The sequence below is a fragment of the Ornithorhynchus anatinus genome, chromosome 4 (genome assembly GCF_004115215.2).
Source record: "Ornithorhynchus anatinus isolate Pmale09 chromosome 4, mOrnAna1.pri.v4, whole genome shotgun sequence".
NCBI classification, from domain to species: Eukaryota; Metazoa; Chordata; class Mammalia; order Monotremata; family Ornithorhynchidae; genus Ornithorhynchus; species Ornithorhynchus anatinus.
Window position 1 is genome coordinate 14,916,483 of NC_041731.1, and position 17,486 is coordinate 14,933,968.

General features: G+C 43.8%; 1 protein-coding gene across 3 annotated transcripts in view; it reads right to left on the reverse strand.

Annotated features, from left to right (window-relative positions):
- Positions 1-283: 283 nt before the first annotated feature.
- The window catches only part of SPATA48 (spermatogenesis associated 48), a 76,225-nt gene continuing 59,022 nt past the window's right edge, over positions 284-17,486 (reverse strand). For 2 of the 3 annotated variants that reach the window (XM_029062311.2, XM_029062308.2), the window contains one exon: positions 284-628. In XM_029062311.2, coding sequence (XP_028918144.1) covers positions 589-628 — 40 coding nt within the window. In that variant the 3' untranslated portion in view covers positions 284-588. The remainder of the gene's footprint in view (positions 629-17,486) is intronic. The other variant, XM_029062309.2, reaches the window with a different exon arrangement.

Genomic DNA, 17,486 nt, shown 5'->3' on the forward strand with positions numbered 1-17,486 from the left:
CGGTTCTTTAATGGTCTTCACCTCATTATGCGACTAGTCATTAAAAGCTTAGTACCCAGTACAATGGTATCTTATGTAAAGTGATCTATGAGAGCTTTATATAGGCTTACCAGCCTCAGCCTTAATTTTACTCATTCGTCTTAATTTTTTGTAATCATTTTTTGTAAAGAGGGTATAATGTCAGGCATACTTCCCTGCTACTGACAGATCCAATCTAACAGATAATTACCATAAGGAAATTGATGCTTTAGTGTGCAGGAGAGAATTTAATTTACTCAGACATCCCACAGTACAATGCATTCCAAAAGATATGAGGATTTAAGTTTTTAAGAAATTAAATTTTACTATTTAACATGACTACTTATGTTGAACACCATTAACTAGCTTATTTAACTGTTGGATATCATTACAAGCACACTGATTTCACCTAAAATCCAAAGTTTTCTTTAAATTCGGGTTAAAGATCCAGGAAATAGAAAAGAGACACTAGGTCCATTTTTCTACTCGGGAAACCGCATTTGAAATCCGATAGAGATGGACTGTGGAGTTGCATTCTTTGAAATATAGGGCCTTTTCCTCCAGGATGTTTCAGTAGATGCTCTCTCCTAAGTTATTCCGTTTCACTGGTCTGGGGAACAAAAACCAAAAAAACAACCAGTATTGTCAAATGCCAGAGGATCTTGCCAAAGAAGGCAGAATGGCAGAAATTCAATCAGTCAACCAGTCAGTGGTATTTATTGGGCACTTATTTTGTGCAGGGCACTGTACTATGTGCTTGGGAAGCTGCAATACAACAGAGCTGGTGGGTGGAGAAGATATTTGCAGGATCTTGAAGGACTGCCTGGTAGGAATTTTTAGGGGAGACTGCTGGCAGAACCTGACTGTAACACTGTGCAGGCTTCTACTGAAGGCAGAGCTGGGGCCAAGGGACTGAAGTAGGAAACTCTTTGAGAACCACTTTGTCCAGAAGATAAAGACCTATACTTCCTTGAGTTACCAGTAAATTAGAGCCAATCGAAATTGATGATTGTGTTTTTTTAATAGGGGAGAGGGAATTCTTTGGAACTCCCTCTGGTTCTTTCTGCTTCTCATTCATTTGGGTGAACTTCTTTTGGCTCTGGGCATAGAGTTAGTGCTGCAGGCTGTAAGATTGTTGTGGACAGGGAATGCGTTTATCAACTCTCTGGTACTGCACTCTCCCAAGAGCTTACTAGGCACATAGTAAGTTCTCAGTAAATAACCTTGATGACGATGTAGAAGATCCTACTGTGTCGGTGAATATACGAGTTCAGAATAGGGTCTGTTTAGCTAAGGAACTTTGCATGTACAAGTTATATAATTATTATTAATAGAAACCAGTATATCTAAAGGTTTGTAGATATTTGGAGCTGGTTCAGTTTAACCCTCCTCAGTGAATCAATCTGTTAATTATATCAATTTGCACCTTTTATTCACCCCACCCTCAGCCCCACAGCACTTATGCACACATCTGTAATTTATTTATATTAATATCTGTCCCCCCTCTAGACTTTAAGCTCTTTGTGGGCAGGGACTGTGCCTATCAACTCTGTTACATTAGACTCTCCCAAGTTTTTGGTACAGTGCTTTGCTCACAGTAAGAGCTCATTAAATATGCTTAATTGGTTGATTGATTGATTGATTGATTGATTGATCTACTGAGCACTTGCTCTGCTTGGGAGAGTACAAAAGAGTTCATAGACCCTGGGAATTTATAATTCAGTTGGGGAGACAGATGGTAAAATAAATTGCAGGTGGAGGGAAGCAACCAAGTATATACATATGTGCATAAGTGCTAGAGGGAGGAGGAGGGGATAGGGTAAGTACCTACACCCTTAGCGGGTGAGGACTCAAATGCATAGCGGAGGGGGAGATGTTGAAGAAGCAGCTGAGAAAGGAAATGGGGTGGGGAAATGAGATTAGCCAGAGCAGGCCTAAACCGACCTCACACACTTCAAATTTATCCTTTCCTGCCTTAACTCTGCCCTCTCCTCCGCCAGGCAAAGCTTCTTCTCCTCCCTCATTGACACCCACGCCCGTCACCCCCGCCGATTGTTCCGGACCTTTAACTCTCTCCTTAGGCCCCCTGTTCCTCCCCCTCCCCCATCTCTCACCCCCAATGATCTGGCCACCGATTTCCTCACGAAAATCAACACGATCAGTTCTGAGCTCCCCAAAGTCACCCCTGCTCCTCTCCCCTCCCCCCCACCAACCCCCTCCCCTACTTTCCCATCCTTCCCTGCAGTATCCTCAGAGGAGATCTCCTCCCTCCTCGCAAATGCCACCCCCTCCACCTGCGCCTCGGACCCCATTCCCTCTCACCTTATTAAAACCATCGCCCCTGCCCTCCTACCTTCCTTAACTTCTATTTTATTTTATCTTTATTATTATCCCTGTGTGATAATACTCATTATCTGGTGTATACACTGCAGCATTCTCCAAGGGCTCCTTCCCCTCTGCCTTCAAACATGCCCACGTCTCCCCCATCCTAAAAAAACCCGCTCTCGACCCCACTTCCCCCTCCAGTTATCGGCCTATCTCCCTACTACCCTTCCTTTCCAAAATCCTAGAACGAGTCGTCTACAATCGATGCTTAGAATTCCTTAACTCCCATTCTCTCCTAGATCCCCTCCGATCTGGCTTCCGTCCCCTCCACTCTACAGAGACTGCTCTCTCTAAGATCACCCGTGACCTCCTTCTTGCCAAATCCAATGGCTCCTACTCCATTCTGATCCTCCTTGACCTCTCTGCTGCCTTTGACACTGTCGACCATCCCCTCCTCCTCCATACCTTATCTCACCTTGGCTTCACAGACTCTGTCCTCTCCTGGTTCTCCTCTTACCTCTCTGGCCGGTCATTCTCAGTCTCCTTCGCTGGAGCCTCCTCCCCCTCCCATCCTTTAACTGTTGGAGTTCCTCAAGGGTCAGTTCTTGGCCCTCTTCTGTTCTCCATTTACACTCACTCCCTCGGTGAACTCATTCGCTCTCACGGCTTTGACTACCATCTCTACGCAGATGACACACAGATCTACATCTCCGCCCCTGTCCTCTCCCCCTCCCTTCAGGCTCGCATCTCCTCCTGCCTCCAGGACGTCTCCACCTGGATGTCGGCCCGCCACCTAAAACTCAACATGAGCGAGACTGAGCTCCTCATCTTCCCTCCCAAACCCGGTCCTCTCCCAGACTTCTCTATCACCGTGGATGGCACGACCATCCTTCCCGTCTCTCGGGCCCGCAATCTCGGTGTCATCCTTGACTCGTCTCTCTCGTTCACCCCACACATCCTATCCGTTACCGAGACCTGCTGGTTTCACCTCTACAATATCGCCAAGATCCGCCCTTTCCTCTCCACCCAAACTGCTACCTTACTGTTACGGGCTCTCGTTATATCCCGGCTAGACTACTGTGTCAGCCTTCTCTCTGACCTCCCTTCCTCCTCTCTTGCCCCGCTCCGGTCTATTCTTCACTCCGCTGCCTGGCTCATCTTCCTGCAGAAACGATCTGGGCATGTCACTCCCCTTCTTAAACAACTCCAGTGGTTGCCTATCAACCTCCGCTCCAAACAAAAACTCCTCACTCTAGGCTTCAAGGCTCTCCATCACCTTGCCCCTTCCTACCTCTCCTCCCTTCTCTCTTTCTACCACCCACCCTGCATGCTCCGCTCCTCTGCCGCCCACCTCCTCACCTTCCCTCGGTTTCACCTATCCCGCCATCGACCCCTGGGTCACGTCCTCCCGCGGTCCTGGAACGCCCTCCCTCCTCACCTCCGCCAAACTGATTCTCTTTCCCTCTTCAAAACCCTACTTAAAACTCACCTCCTCCAAGAGGCCTTCCCAGACTGAGCTCCTCTTCTCCCTCTACTCCCTCTGCCATCCCCCCTTTACCTCTCCGCAGCTTAACCCTCTTTTTCCCCTTTTCCCTCTGCTCCTCCACCTCTCCCTTCCCATCCCCACAGCACTGTACTCGTCCGCTCAACTGTATATATTTTCGTTACCCTATTTATTTTGTTAATGAATTGTACATCGCCTCGATTCTATTCAGTTGCCATTGTTTTTACGAGATGTTCTTCCCCTTGACTCTATTTATTGCCATTGTTCTTGTCTGTCCGTCTCCCCCGATTAGACTGTAAGCCCGTCAAACGGCAGGGACTGTCTCTATCTGTTGCCGACTTGTTCATCCCAAGCGCTTAGTACAGTGCTCTGCACATAGTAAGTGCTCAATAAATACTATTGAATGAATGAATGAAAGGCCTCCTGGAGATGTGATTTTAGAGAGGTTTTGAAGATTGAGGAGAGCAGTATGGCTTAGTGGCAAGAGCACGGGCTTGGGAGGCAGAAGTTGTGGGTTCTAATTCTGGCTCTGCCACTAATCAGCTGTGTGACTTTGAGCAAGTCACCTTACTTCTCTGTGTCTCAGTTATCTCATCTGTAAAATAGGGATTTAGACTGTTAGCCCCACGAAGGACAACCTGATCACCTTGTATTTACCCCAGCGCTTAGAACAGTGCTTGGCACATTGTAAGCGCTTCACGATATCATTATTATTGTCATCCAAGCAAGAGGGAGAGTATGAACCAAAGGTCAAAGGCAAAAAAGCATGAATGAGGCCCAGCGAGAGTCAGTTATCTTTAGAGGAGAGAAGTGTGTAAGCTGGGTTGTAGTGCGAGAGGAGCGGGGCTAAGTGGAGGGGAAAGAACTAATTGAGAGTTTGATGCGGAGAGGAACTGGCAACGATTTCTCATCCTCTGTCTCATTTCTGATAGTTACCAAATGACTGGAGATATCATGGATTTCTCTGAAGATCAACTCATGGTTACACTAATGAGGTAAGGAGTGTGACTACAGTCCTGTGGCTTTGAATCAAGACCTGAGATATCTTAAAGAATTTGGAATTTCACACATTTCAAGACTGAAGGGACAAAAGAAAATGTTTCATGAGTTTTGGTAAAATTTTTGCCTCCCGCAGATATACAGCTTTGCTTTACTGCTGATAGTCATGGTCAAGGTGGGGTAAAAAGACTGTCCAGATAGATGATCTGAGTGTATAAGACAGGTGTAGGTCTTTAGCATTTATGGCAGGGTGGCTGTCTGTGTACTGGCAGAAAGATAATAGTAATAGTGTCAGTGATAGCCATGCTAATATATATTGTGCCTGCTATGTACAGAACAAGAGATGTAGCGTGGCCTATTGTCAAGAGCACAGGCCTGGGAGTTAGAAGGATCTGGATTCTAATTTCAGCTCTGCCAATTCCTTGCTGTGTGACCCTGAGCAAGTCACTTCATTTCTCTGAGCCTCAGTTTTCTCAACTGTAAAATGGGGATTAAACACCTATTCTCCCTCCTAACATAAACTCCATGTGGGACAAGCATCGGCCTAATTAATCGGTACGTACCCCGGGGCTTAGAACAGTGTTTGATGCTTAGTGAACACTGAACAGATACCATAAAAAACTCCAACACACTATACTATGTACTGGAAAAAAATACACAGGAAAAAGGGGAGAAAAGGGACAGGGCAGTCTCAAAGCAGGCTGCAGATCAGCCCCAGTCATTTATCATTCGTTCATTTATTCATTCATTCATTCATTCACCACAGTCCCCCTCCAGGGACCTTACTCAGCCCTGGCCCTGCCCAGGCCCTCACCTGCACCCAGAACACTAATTGTCCCCAGTGGGTCAGCCGGGGTGAAGGTTGAGAAAGCGGGAATGTCTCTCCAACCGCAGGGTCATTCGTTGTAGGCTTGTTTGCTTTTAAGGTGTAAATTTAGATGACCAAATTCCGGTGCGCCTCTCGAGCCCTTCCTAGAGATGAAGTGAAACATTTCTGATGGAAAATTTCTGGGCAAAGATTGCCCAGAACTTCCGTTTATCCAACTGTCTCTACCCAATAAGGTTTCCTAAGTGGGGGTATTTCAAAAAAGGCCCTCGCTAGCCCGTGTGCGTGGCTGATCCTGTGATAGCTTGGCTAAGAGCTGGGGATTTCCCTCGTGTCCTTGTTCAAATTCCCCCTCTCCTTCCTGTGGTGCAGCTGAGGGCTGCTGCCTTTGATCCCTGATAGGGGGCCCTATTTCTATGAGACTTCAGAAAAAAGATTAAACTATATTTCCCGATTTGACCTTCTTCCCTCCATGTTTTAAAATTTCTTATCTCACCCAGATCGATTCTTCCAAAACAAGTATGAGGGGCGGCCCTAGTCTTCCAGGACAGAAAGAATGTTTTGAATGTCATTATTAGTCCTTGCTTTGGCCATTTCAGTCTGACCCACTGAGTTACCCAGCTAGGATATTTTTAAGGAATAAGAAAGAAAACGGGAAGCAAAATCTCAGGCAATATGAAAATGCAACTAATAGAGCAGCTAGGTTTGAAGTGTTCAAGGTTGAATAACCCTAGTGCTGAAATATGGGGATATTTACTACAAATTGTTACTACTCAGTCAATCAGTGGTATTTATTGAGCACCTACTATGTGCAGAGTTCTGGCCTAAGAGCTTGGGAGATCACAATACAACAGAATTAACAAGCACGTTCCCTGCCTATTAAAAAACTTACTGTCTAGAGGAGGAGACTGATATTGATGTGAATAAATAATAATTTATAAAATATAATTTAAGGATATGTACATAGCGCTTTGGGTTGTGGCGGGGGCACAAATATGACAATTTATTCCCAAATTTCAAGTCGTATAGATAGTTTTGTCATTGAAAAGTTACTTCAGTCAATTTTATTTTTAAGACAAATAGAGAAATCCAGTGTGTTCTTTTTAGCTGCTTCTTTTCCTGATTTTCTCCTGTTTGAGCAAACACCTACTCTGCCACTCTTGCACACCCCTGTGCCCTGCTCATGAGCCCACCCTCCCACCCCCAGCCTCAACCACACAAGCACAATCCGAACTTCCTCTTCTGCCGCTATATCCTCCTCTCGGAATGTGGTCTCCTCACTTCTGTGATCATGGACGTTTCTGTTGGTCTGACACTCGGTGTTAACCATCGCCTTGCTGCTTTTCTACCTCAGTCACACTGGCCAGAGATGGTATCTTTGACCAAAACCACTAACTGCCTGAAAATCTGCAGTATTTCTCATCTGTCTTAAGTTCGATTTTGGCTGAGCTTTGACTTTTATCGGAGTGCTGCCTGGACACTGAGAGCATTCTTCAGGATACAAATCATCTCATCTTCTTTAGGAGAAAGGAAGGCATTGTGTCTACTGACTCTGCTATCCTGTAATCAATCAATGGATCAATCGAATTTACTGAGCGCTTCCTGTGCAGAACACTTTACTAAGCACTTGAGAGAGTACAATATGACAATTTAACAGATGAGTTTCCTACCCACAATGACCTTGCAGTCTAGAGGGGGAAGGAGATATTAATATAAATGAATAAATTACAAATATGTATATAAGTGCCTTGGGGCTGGGAGGGGGAATTAATTAGGGAATAAGTCAGGGCCCAGAAGGCACTGGGAGAAGAGGAAAAGGGGGCTTATTCAGGGAAGGCCTCTTGGAAGAGATATGCCTTCAGTAAGGTTCTGAAGTTGGGGGAGAGTAATTGTCTGGTGGATTTGAGAAGAGCGGGTGTGCCAGGCCAGAGGCAGGACATGGATGAGAGGTTGGTGGCGAGAGAGGCGAGACTGAGGTACAGTGAGTAGGTTGGCATTAGAGAAGGAAATTGTGCAGTCTGGGTTTTAGCTGGAAAATAGTAAGATGAAGTGGGATGGGTCCAGGTGATTGAGTACTTTGTACTTTCTTACTTTGTACTTTTGTGTACTTTCCCAAGTGCTTAAGGGGTGTTCTGCACACAGTAAGCACTGAATAAATACCCATTAATTGACCGATTAACTGCTGTTCAAGGAGAGGAGAGTCCATCGATTTCCTGTTTGTGGTTCTAAGCATCAGAAAGAATGACTGGTACGCAGATGTTGATGGTTTGTTTCATTTTCTACCGGCATGATCAAATTTTTGGTTGTTTTTACATTCACGTCATGCAGCGTAAAACATTTGACCAGAAATACGGTGCAACGTTTTCTAGTGAAAACATTATGGAGAGTATAGTAAGAGGTTGGCTCTGACACACAGACACACACTTTAAATATTCATTCATTCAATAGTATTTATTGAGCGCTTACTATGTGCAGAGCACTGTACTAAGCGCTTGCAATGTACAAGTCGGCAACAGGTAGAGACAGTCCCTGTCCTCTGATGGGCTTACAGTCTAATTGGGGGAGACAGGCAGACATGAACAATGGCAATAAATAGAGTCAAGGGGAAGAACATCTCATAAAAACAATGGCAAATAAATAGAATCAAGGTGATGTACATCTCATTAAACAAAATAAACAAAATAAATAGGGTGATGTAGATATATACAGTTGAGTGGACGAGTACAGTGCTGAGGGCGTGGGATGGGAGTGGAGTGGGGAGGAGGAGAGGGAAAGGGGGGAGAAGAGGGTTTAGTTGCGGAGAGGTGAAGGGGGGGTAGAGGGAGCAGAGGGAAAAAAAGGGGGGAGCTCAGTCTGGGAAGGCCTCTTGGAGGAGGTGAGCTTTAAGTAGGGATTTGAAGAAGGGAAGAGAATTAAATTGTCGGAGGTGAGGAGGGAGGGCATTCCGGGACCACGGGAGGACGTGGCCCAGGCGTTGACGGCGGGATAGGCGAGACCGAGGGGCGGAGAGGAGGTGGGCGGCAGAGGAGCGGAGCGTGCGGGGTGGACAGTAGAAAGAGAGAAGGGAGGATAGGTAGGAAGGGGCAAGGTGATGGAGAGCCTCGAAGCCTAGAGTGAGGAGTTTTTGTTTGGAGCAGAGGTCGATAGGAGGTGTTTAAGAAGGGGAGTGACATGCCCAGAACGTTTCTGCAGGAAGATGAGCTGGGCAGCGGAGTGAAGAATAGACTGGAGCGAGGCGAGAGAGGAGGAAGGGAGATCAGAGAGAATGTATATAATGTATATGTATAGATGTATACATACATATGAATGTATGAATGTATAAATACATATAGAATGCATAGATATTAAATACATAAATGCATAAATATGCATGTTTATATGTATATATATATTCTCTTTACATATATATTGTATATATGGAGAGAGAGAGTAAGAGAGAGAGAGAGAGAGAGAGAGAGAAAGTGAAAGGATGGAGCAAGGGGGAATTCAGGATACAGTTGAGTTGAGCTCCATGCTGGCCTGAGGAGGCTGGGCTGCTCTAAATTGCTTATTCTGAGCTGGGCTTTCTCCCTCAGGATCCACCTCCCCCCGAATCCAGGAGGGCAGGGTACCTCCTGGTGAGGACGCTTACTTGGAACAGAAGAGTCTGCAGGAACCTGGGAAACTAGAAGCCAGGAGGGGCTAGGGAAGACAAACGATAACCGCTCAATAACTATGACTAACTGACCAACCGTCCCCCTCGACGCTGGCCTGGTCTTCTCAGCCATCGTGGGGTCCTTCTGCTTTGGCAGGGTATCATACAGTCCTCCTGCTCAGGTTCACCCCTGCCGCCCTCCCCACCCCCGGGGCACCATTTCCTCTGGCCTGACCGACACCACTGATTCAAACTGCTGAACGTGAAGCAACTTCTGTTTTCTAGCCAGCTAGAGTCCCTTGAATCCTATCACAAGAATACACTTCAGCTACTCTGAACTTAGTGCGTTCAATCTGATTTTGTCTGGTTCCTTGCATTTTAAATGAATGAGGTTTGATTGTTTTTATTACTATTCAAAAAAATTTAATATTCTAAATGCATCGCTGGCTTTCAAAGTGATAGGGGCATTTTTTGAAATCACAGTAATGAAGGAATAAATACCAATAAGTAACCAGTAAGGGCTATAATGCTTTTTTTTTTTTTTTTTGAAAATCACTATGCCTGTCTCTTTTGCTTTGGATGCACCCCAATTAACCGAAAGGGTGGTCATTTGTCCAGTTTACTACTGGACAGTCAGTATTTCAGCAGGTCTATCCCATACCATACTGATTCGGCCCTGGGTGTGTTTTTGTCAGAAATATCTATTTAGACACTAACCAAGAGTACAGATTGTTGGATTTTCCAGATAGAACCTTTTCCTGTGGACCCCAACGATGTCCTTACTTAGGCAAAGTTATATTACATCTGTTGCTTGTACTATAATGAATGAGAGGGGTTGTCTTGTGACTTGCAGAGAAAAAACTTTTGAATGTTGCCAGGAAAGGACAAGATGGACAATACTAGTTCTTCAAAAGGTAAATACACACTGGTTTACATTTTGGATATTTTTAATCAACCAGTGGTATTTATTGAGTACTTACTCTGTGTTAAAATTGTACTCTCCCATGCGCTTAGTACAGTGTTCTACACACAGTAAGCACTCCATAAAAAGCATTGATTGATTAATATAATAAAAATGGGGTGGGTGTTGGCTCTTATTGCCGCCTGTGACTGACATGTTTAACCATGCCATCCACTTTGACCCTCTATCCTTATGCTGTTCCTCTTAGAAGATAAAACAAGCAAAATCCATCCTGAGTTCCAAAACATACACACATGCACAATATGTCCTTGAAAAATAAGACCAAGAGGAGGGACAGAGTAGATGGCTCATTGCTTTCCATTAAACAAAGTTTCTGTTTCTTACTGTTTACTATGCACTTGGGAGAGCACAATCTAACCGAGTTGGTAGACATGTTCCTCGCCCACAAGGAGTTTTCAGTTTAGATGGGGTTGTCCTCTAAAGTCTGGGCATGTACACCAGTGCTTATTTACATTAAATAATGTTGTTTGTTAAGTGCTTTATTATGTGCCAAGTCCCTATCCCACAGGAGGCTCACAGGCTATGGGGGGGAGGGGAACAGTAACACCCCCATTTTACAGATTAGGAAACTGAGGCACAGAGAAGTAAAGTGACTTGCCCCAGTTCACAAAGCAGGCAAGTGGCAGAGCCAAAATAAGAATCTAGGTCTCAATCCTATTCATTGAGCGCTTACTGCATGCAGAGCACTGTACCACGTTCCCTGCCCACAGTGAGATTTCCTGATTTCCTATCATGTGCTCTTTCCAATAGGCCACCTTGTTTCTCACGACTTCTACTTGATTCGATCACAGAGAATATGCCATTGGGACCTCTCATAGTTCACGCCCAACAAGCTGGAAATCGAAAGTTTGGTCCCAGCTGCAGAAGAGATCAGGACATAAGAAGTCAGCTCTGTCTCACTCCGCCCCTCCCCAGCTCCATTGCACTCTGGCTACTCCCAGCCCATATCTTTCCCTGATTCCCCAACTGCATTTCTAGCCTCCCCCTTAGTCTCTCTTGTCGACCCAAATGGAAGAATGTTTGGGATGTGAGCATTTGAGTGTCATATGCTGGGGAGCTGTGTCCGAGGTGATCTGGGTGTGGGCCTTGGAATCTGTCTCAGCTGAGAGTATATATGAGAGTGTCGAGGATATCTGTTGATGGACATCACAGTGTGTGAGCTTGTGGGTTTCTGAGTGTTCATTAGTATGTGCATGAGTGTAAAATTCAATTAAAAAATATCAATTCCTCCCAATACATCAGCTTTTTATTTGTGTGTTTTCAGAACAGATATTCTCACGTACTACAACTATTTGATTGTCAATATTTGGGGAGCTTTGATCATTTTAAATAATAAGGAACAGTGTTCCTTTATTTCATTTTGCAGCTAACAACTCAAAGGACTGAACATAAAGACTGAAGACTCACTTTTCCTGAGAGATAAAGGTCATATTGGAAGCTTTAATTTATTAAAGTTGAAAAACAATCCAGCAGACTCAATGAAAATATTAACTTCTCTTTTAAACTGCACTTCATTGATCTCTTTGTGGAATTTCAAATTCACATCCTGAAATTAACTATGGACAAACACCGCTAAGGATTCTAGAAAGATAGACGAAATTAGTTTAACCAAATGTTGATCATCCAAACTGCAAATAAATGGGGCTCAAAGTCTTGATTCCCATTTTACAGATGAGGGAACTGGGCCCCAGAGAAGTTAAGTGACTTGTCCAAAGTCACGCAGCAGACAAGTGGAGGAGCCGGGATCAGAATCCAGTTCCTTCTGATTTCCAGGCCCATGCTCTATCCACTAGGCCATGTGGCTTCTTCTGACTTCCTAAATGAAGTGGAGCATTTAGCAAACACAAATGGAGTTTGCCCACGAAGAGCTGAACTTAACAAGATAGCAACCTGATAGGCTCAGTTTCAGGGTCAGGGTTTGGTTCAGGGTTAGGGTCAGGGTCAGGGATAGGTGTAGACTTGATTTGCCTCATCTTCTCCAAAGTTCAAACATCCCCACGTATAAGCAGCACGATACTGTGCAGAAGCAGCATGATATAGTGGATTTAGCAAGGACCGGGGAGTCAGAATGTCATGGGTTCTAATTCCGGCTCCACCACTTGTGTGCTGCGGAACCTTGGGCAAATCACTTTACTTCTCTGTGCCTCAGCTACCTCATCTGTAAAATGGAGATTGAGACTATGAGCCGCACATGGGACGGGCACTGTGTCCAACCCAATTTGCTTGTATCCCACCCCAGTGCTTAGTACAGTGACTGTCACATAGTAAGCGCTTACCATATATACCATAATTATTATTTTTAATTATTATAATGGGACATCTAGATTCACATTTACTTTGTAATATAGGAGAGCAATAAGTGAAGTTTGCAGTGTACTTGCAAGACATTAAATCTCGATCAGACATCAGATGGATAAATTGATGCAAATTGGGATTGGGTTGTATTAAATGAGAGATCTGGGCATCAAAAGGAACTACTGCTGTTAGTTTTGGCATGTTAATTTATACCACACTTAGTTCAGAAATCTCCACCCTTGTTCTTCTATTGTGAAACTTTCAAATCATCCTTTAAGCCTGTACACGCCTTACTGTTTTCTCAAGCGCTTTTCTTGGTTTGATTCACGTGCAACTGCCAGTAGTGTTTTAACGTAAACAGCTGGCAACATTTAAATGTAAATGTACAGCTCCGCAGTTTTGAGGCATTATGGGCCTTCATTTAAAAGAGGTGTCTACACAGATCTTTTACCTGGCTTCATAAGTGCTGCCCTTTGCCTCTGCTGGAACTAGTCTCCCCCACTGTTTACAGGGTTATGGGAAATGGATTTACAACTTTGAATAATATATTTTCATTGTTAAATTTACCAGGTTGGAAAGATTAGGTCCCATAGAGGATTTCTTTTCTCTGGCTCTCTCTCTCTCTCTACATATGAAAGATCCCATAGAGGACCATGTACATATTTTTCTTTTTATCAGACCAGTTTATCACATTCGGTTCAAATCATTTTCACCACGTCAGATCAGAAAGGCACAATCCCATCCTTCTCCACCCTGCCCGCTTTGCAATTGTTTCTGTGTGTGGTTTATAGACTCTTTTCCTATTGTTAAATTCATTATGAAATAATTCTGTGAGAAGATACAGGCCACTGATTTTTTGCAATTTGCATCACCACACTTTAACTTATGTTGAAAGCTGAATTTTTTGGTCCTTTTGCTTCATAAGGACATTAATATTTCTGTGACCTTTACAGGATGGCAGCTGAGGAGCATTAAATAACCCAACAAACCTAAGAAAGTCAATAATTTAAGATGCATATTCTGATCTGGGTCTTAAAAAAGTCCCAGAGGAAGTGATTCCTTTCCAAAAGGAAAGATAGGGTGGCTACAACATTTACTTATGGCACCCTGACACTTATAGGTTCCTCTTGTTCAACTTCCCTTTACATGAAATCTAAGTGCTGAGAACACCCCGGTGGCTTGGGCAGTGCTGGGGTAGGGGACGGGAAGGATGCTGTCTTTCTGGCTTGGCTACTGAGCTGATTATGCCCCTGCTGGGACCAAGGTGATAAACATTGAAATCAGGTGGGGTCTTCTGCTTCCTCTGGAATGAGCAGGGAGACGCGGGAGGGGCAGAGGCCCCTATTTCCATTCTTTGGAGCAGCGTCAGCTACAGGCAGTATCTGAAGGCCTACACATTCCACTGTTCAGGTGACAGACTGTCCCTTGGGTGGCTTTGACGCAGGGAGGTCTGCATGGCTGGTGTTGTGATTCTGAGTGGGTGATGGCTGGGTGATGGGGAAGGTATGGGCAGTGGATGGGGCCGGGGGTGGCATCCTGGCCACTGTCAGTCTGTGGGCCGACCTCTGCCCAGCTGAACCACACTGGATCAGCTCCACTGCCCTGTCTGTTTCTGACGACCATCGGATCTGGCTCTGGGCAGGCAGTGAAGTAAACTGCCTAAACTGTAAACTCTTTGAGGACAAGGGATCATATCTACCAAGCACTAAGGGCAGTGCTCTGCACACAGTAAGCACTCAATGAATACCAGTAATTGATCAATCAGTCAATCAATCAATCGTATTTATTGAGCACTTACTGCATGCAGAGCATCAACTTTTGGATTCTGCCCTATAGCTCAAGACCTCTGTAGTATTTTATTTTGTGTATCTGTTTTTTACGTTGCCTTGATGTTTTGCTTCCTTCTCCCATGTGTCTGTCACCAGATCCTTCTCCCCCTTTATCGTCTTAGATTGTGAGCTCTCGAAGTGGCCAGAGACCATGTCTAATTCCCACATGTGTATGCTTTCTCAACATTTAGTACCGTGTCGTGCATGCAATAAGCTTAATAAATACTACAGCTATCACTATATACAGTTACTACTACTGAGAAGCAGCATGATTGAGTGGGAAGCACAGGGGCCTGAGAGTAAGAGGACCTGGGTTCTAATCCTTGCTCTGCCAAGTCATTGAACTTCTCTTTGCCTTAGTTTCCTCATCTGTAAAACAGGGATTCAACACCCATTGTCCCTCCCCTTAGACCTAGGACTCTTTGCAGGCCAGCAAATGTATCTGATTATCTTAAAGGCCAGGTTTAGTACAGTGCTTGGTGCACACCATGACCATATAACAAATATTGCCATTATTTGTATTATTATTATTAGTATTACTACAGTGGAAAGGATGAGTGTTTCCAAGTGCTTTCTATATCCATGTGGAAAACCCTTTTGGCATGATTCAGCTTTTGCCGCAACTCAAAAGGATGAAAACTTTCTAGTTGACTGGTTCATCTGTCTGGTTGTCCATGGGACAGACCCCGGACTGGACTAGGCAGCAGGGTTTGCCTGGAGGGACAATGCTGAGGAAAATTTGCCCAGGCTCACACGTAAGGGGCAAGGGGAGGGAGTGGGGAAAGAAACATGCTTCCCCCTGGATTAAACAATGGAGGTCTTCCCTACGTGACTTTATGACTGGCCAGTGGATACAACACGGACTTGACTTGGGAATCAGAAGGAGCTGGGTTCTAAATCTGGCTCTGCTGTGTGACCTTGAGCAAGACACTTAACTTCTTTGTGCCTCAGTGTCCTCAACTTTAAAATGGAGATTGAGATTGGAAGCCCTATGTGGGACAGGGACTGTGTCCAACCCAACTATCTTCGATCTACCCCGGTGCTTAGTACAGTGCCTGGCACAGAGTAAGCACTTAAGAAATACCACAAATATTATTATTATCAATATTATTACTGGAGCCTTTCTTTGCCATAGTGGGGAGAGTTGGGCCCACTGGGTGATATTACTTATAAAACCCTAAGTTGTACATCCCAATAGACCTCAGTTGACTTTCTTAAGAGTAATGATTTTTTGACAAAACAACATTTGTATCAAGAAATGGAATTTGTGAAAGAAATAGAATCTATCCCAAGAGTATGCAGAGTTGCCGTATATATTTAAAGCTAAAATATGCTCACAGTGACAGGGAAATGATTTTATACTGAGTGACTTCGGGTTAATTCATTTTCCAAGGGTACATGTAAAGCACTAAAACTGCCACTGCAAGTTATATGTGGAATGACTTTTCCTTTTTGTTCTTTGAAAGAACAGTTTTAAAATGCTCATGAATAAACTAAGGCCAGACAATTTTACCCAGGAAACCCACTCTGGCTAAAGCAGCATTGTTTTTCAGACATTGACTACACACAGGAAGCCAGCTCTGTTCCTCCTGTACATCTATAATCAGTAGGTAGAAAGAACGGGTCTAAGGGTGACTTTTCAGTGGCAGAAAATTTCAGTGGTTTATAAGCAGCACAAATTTATTTGGGTTGGAATGGAACTCGCTTTGACAATAGTTATTTGGGAATATTCTCAGATGGTAGGTATAAATGACATATAAATGTGTCACAAAAGAAGAGTATGGGTCTTTTTGAGGGTCTTTTTGATAGCAACACGTAGAAACTGCTGTGAAGCGAGGTCAGAAAACAGCACCCAAAACTCCGGCCATCCATTGAGAACAAATAGGTTTACTTTCAGAAAATATCAAAATAAATTAATCGGCTGATTTTTAAACAAAAAATACTACCAAATGGCATTACTATAGAAATAAGATTTAAGGTTTTCTTCTGTGACGGTTTCTAATGAGCAGAGTTCAACTGTCCTTTGCCTACGTACTTATGGTTGTATATGCATGCACCATTTTATAATCAGGTTAAAAATGACTTTGGCTATTTAAGTGCAATTGTTTATTTTTTTATTTAAATGAGAGTAAGCTTCAACTTGAAATTTAGTTTCTCTATTTGTCTTTTAGGATAAGACAGGATGGATCTTTAGAGCTAAATAGCTGGTAAAATATTGAAGTGTAATTTTGCAGTCCACCTAAATTAATCTTTTATTCAAAAGCCAAGTTGTTGCTGTTGTTTTTTAACATTTCCTCCACTTTGTTCTTTCCTATTTGGAGCATTTTATCATCCTTAGGAAAAAAAAATGTTTAATCCCCTGAGTCTGAACTAATCAGTGATTAGTGATAACCTCCTTGTACTGTAAATCTCACTGTCTAGAATTCATGAAATACTGAATCGGTTTACAGTTTGGAAGAAAGAATTCCGGACCACCTAATCTGTGTTGTTTATGACATATCAGGTGTTCCCCACTAATTCAATGAATGTTCTAAGGATAGTGGATTTGTTTTCAAAGTTAGGGTCTAGGAGTGCAGAGACCCACTCTTGCGATTGCTACCTTCTGCTTGACTTAGAGTGGAAGTGTCCCCTTTTGTGTATGAGGGACCCATTTGCTTTTACTTCATAGTGTATATCATGCAGGGAAATGTGTTTAATGGACTGCTTTTTGACCCAACGGTAAAATCGCAAGTCACTAAGTTTTAAGACCCCTTGTGTTTGCTGGCTTGCAAATATCCTTAAGAAACATTAAGCTCTATTTGGAATTATATAAAAAAAAATCTATTGTTTTCCTGGTGGAAGGTACAATGTAGCTGGGACTGTGGGTTCTGATTGGTGGAGTGGATGGAGCATGGGCCTGGGAGTCAGAAGGCCATGGGTACTAATTCCGGCTCCACCACTTGTCTGCTGGATGTCCTTAGGCAAGTCACTTCATTTCTCTGGGCCTCGGTTACCTCATCTGTAAAATGGTGATTGAAACTGTGAGTCCCATATGGGACAGGGATTGTTTCCACTCTGATTTGCTTTATATCCAC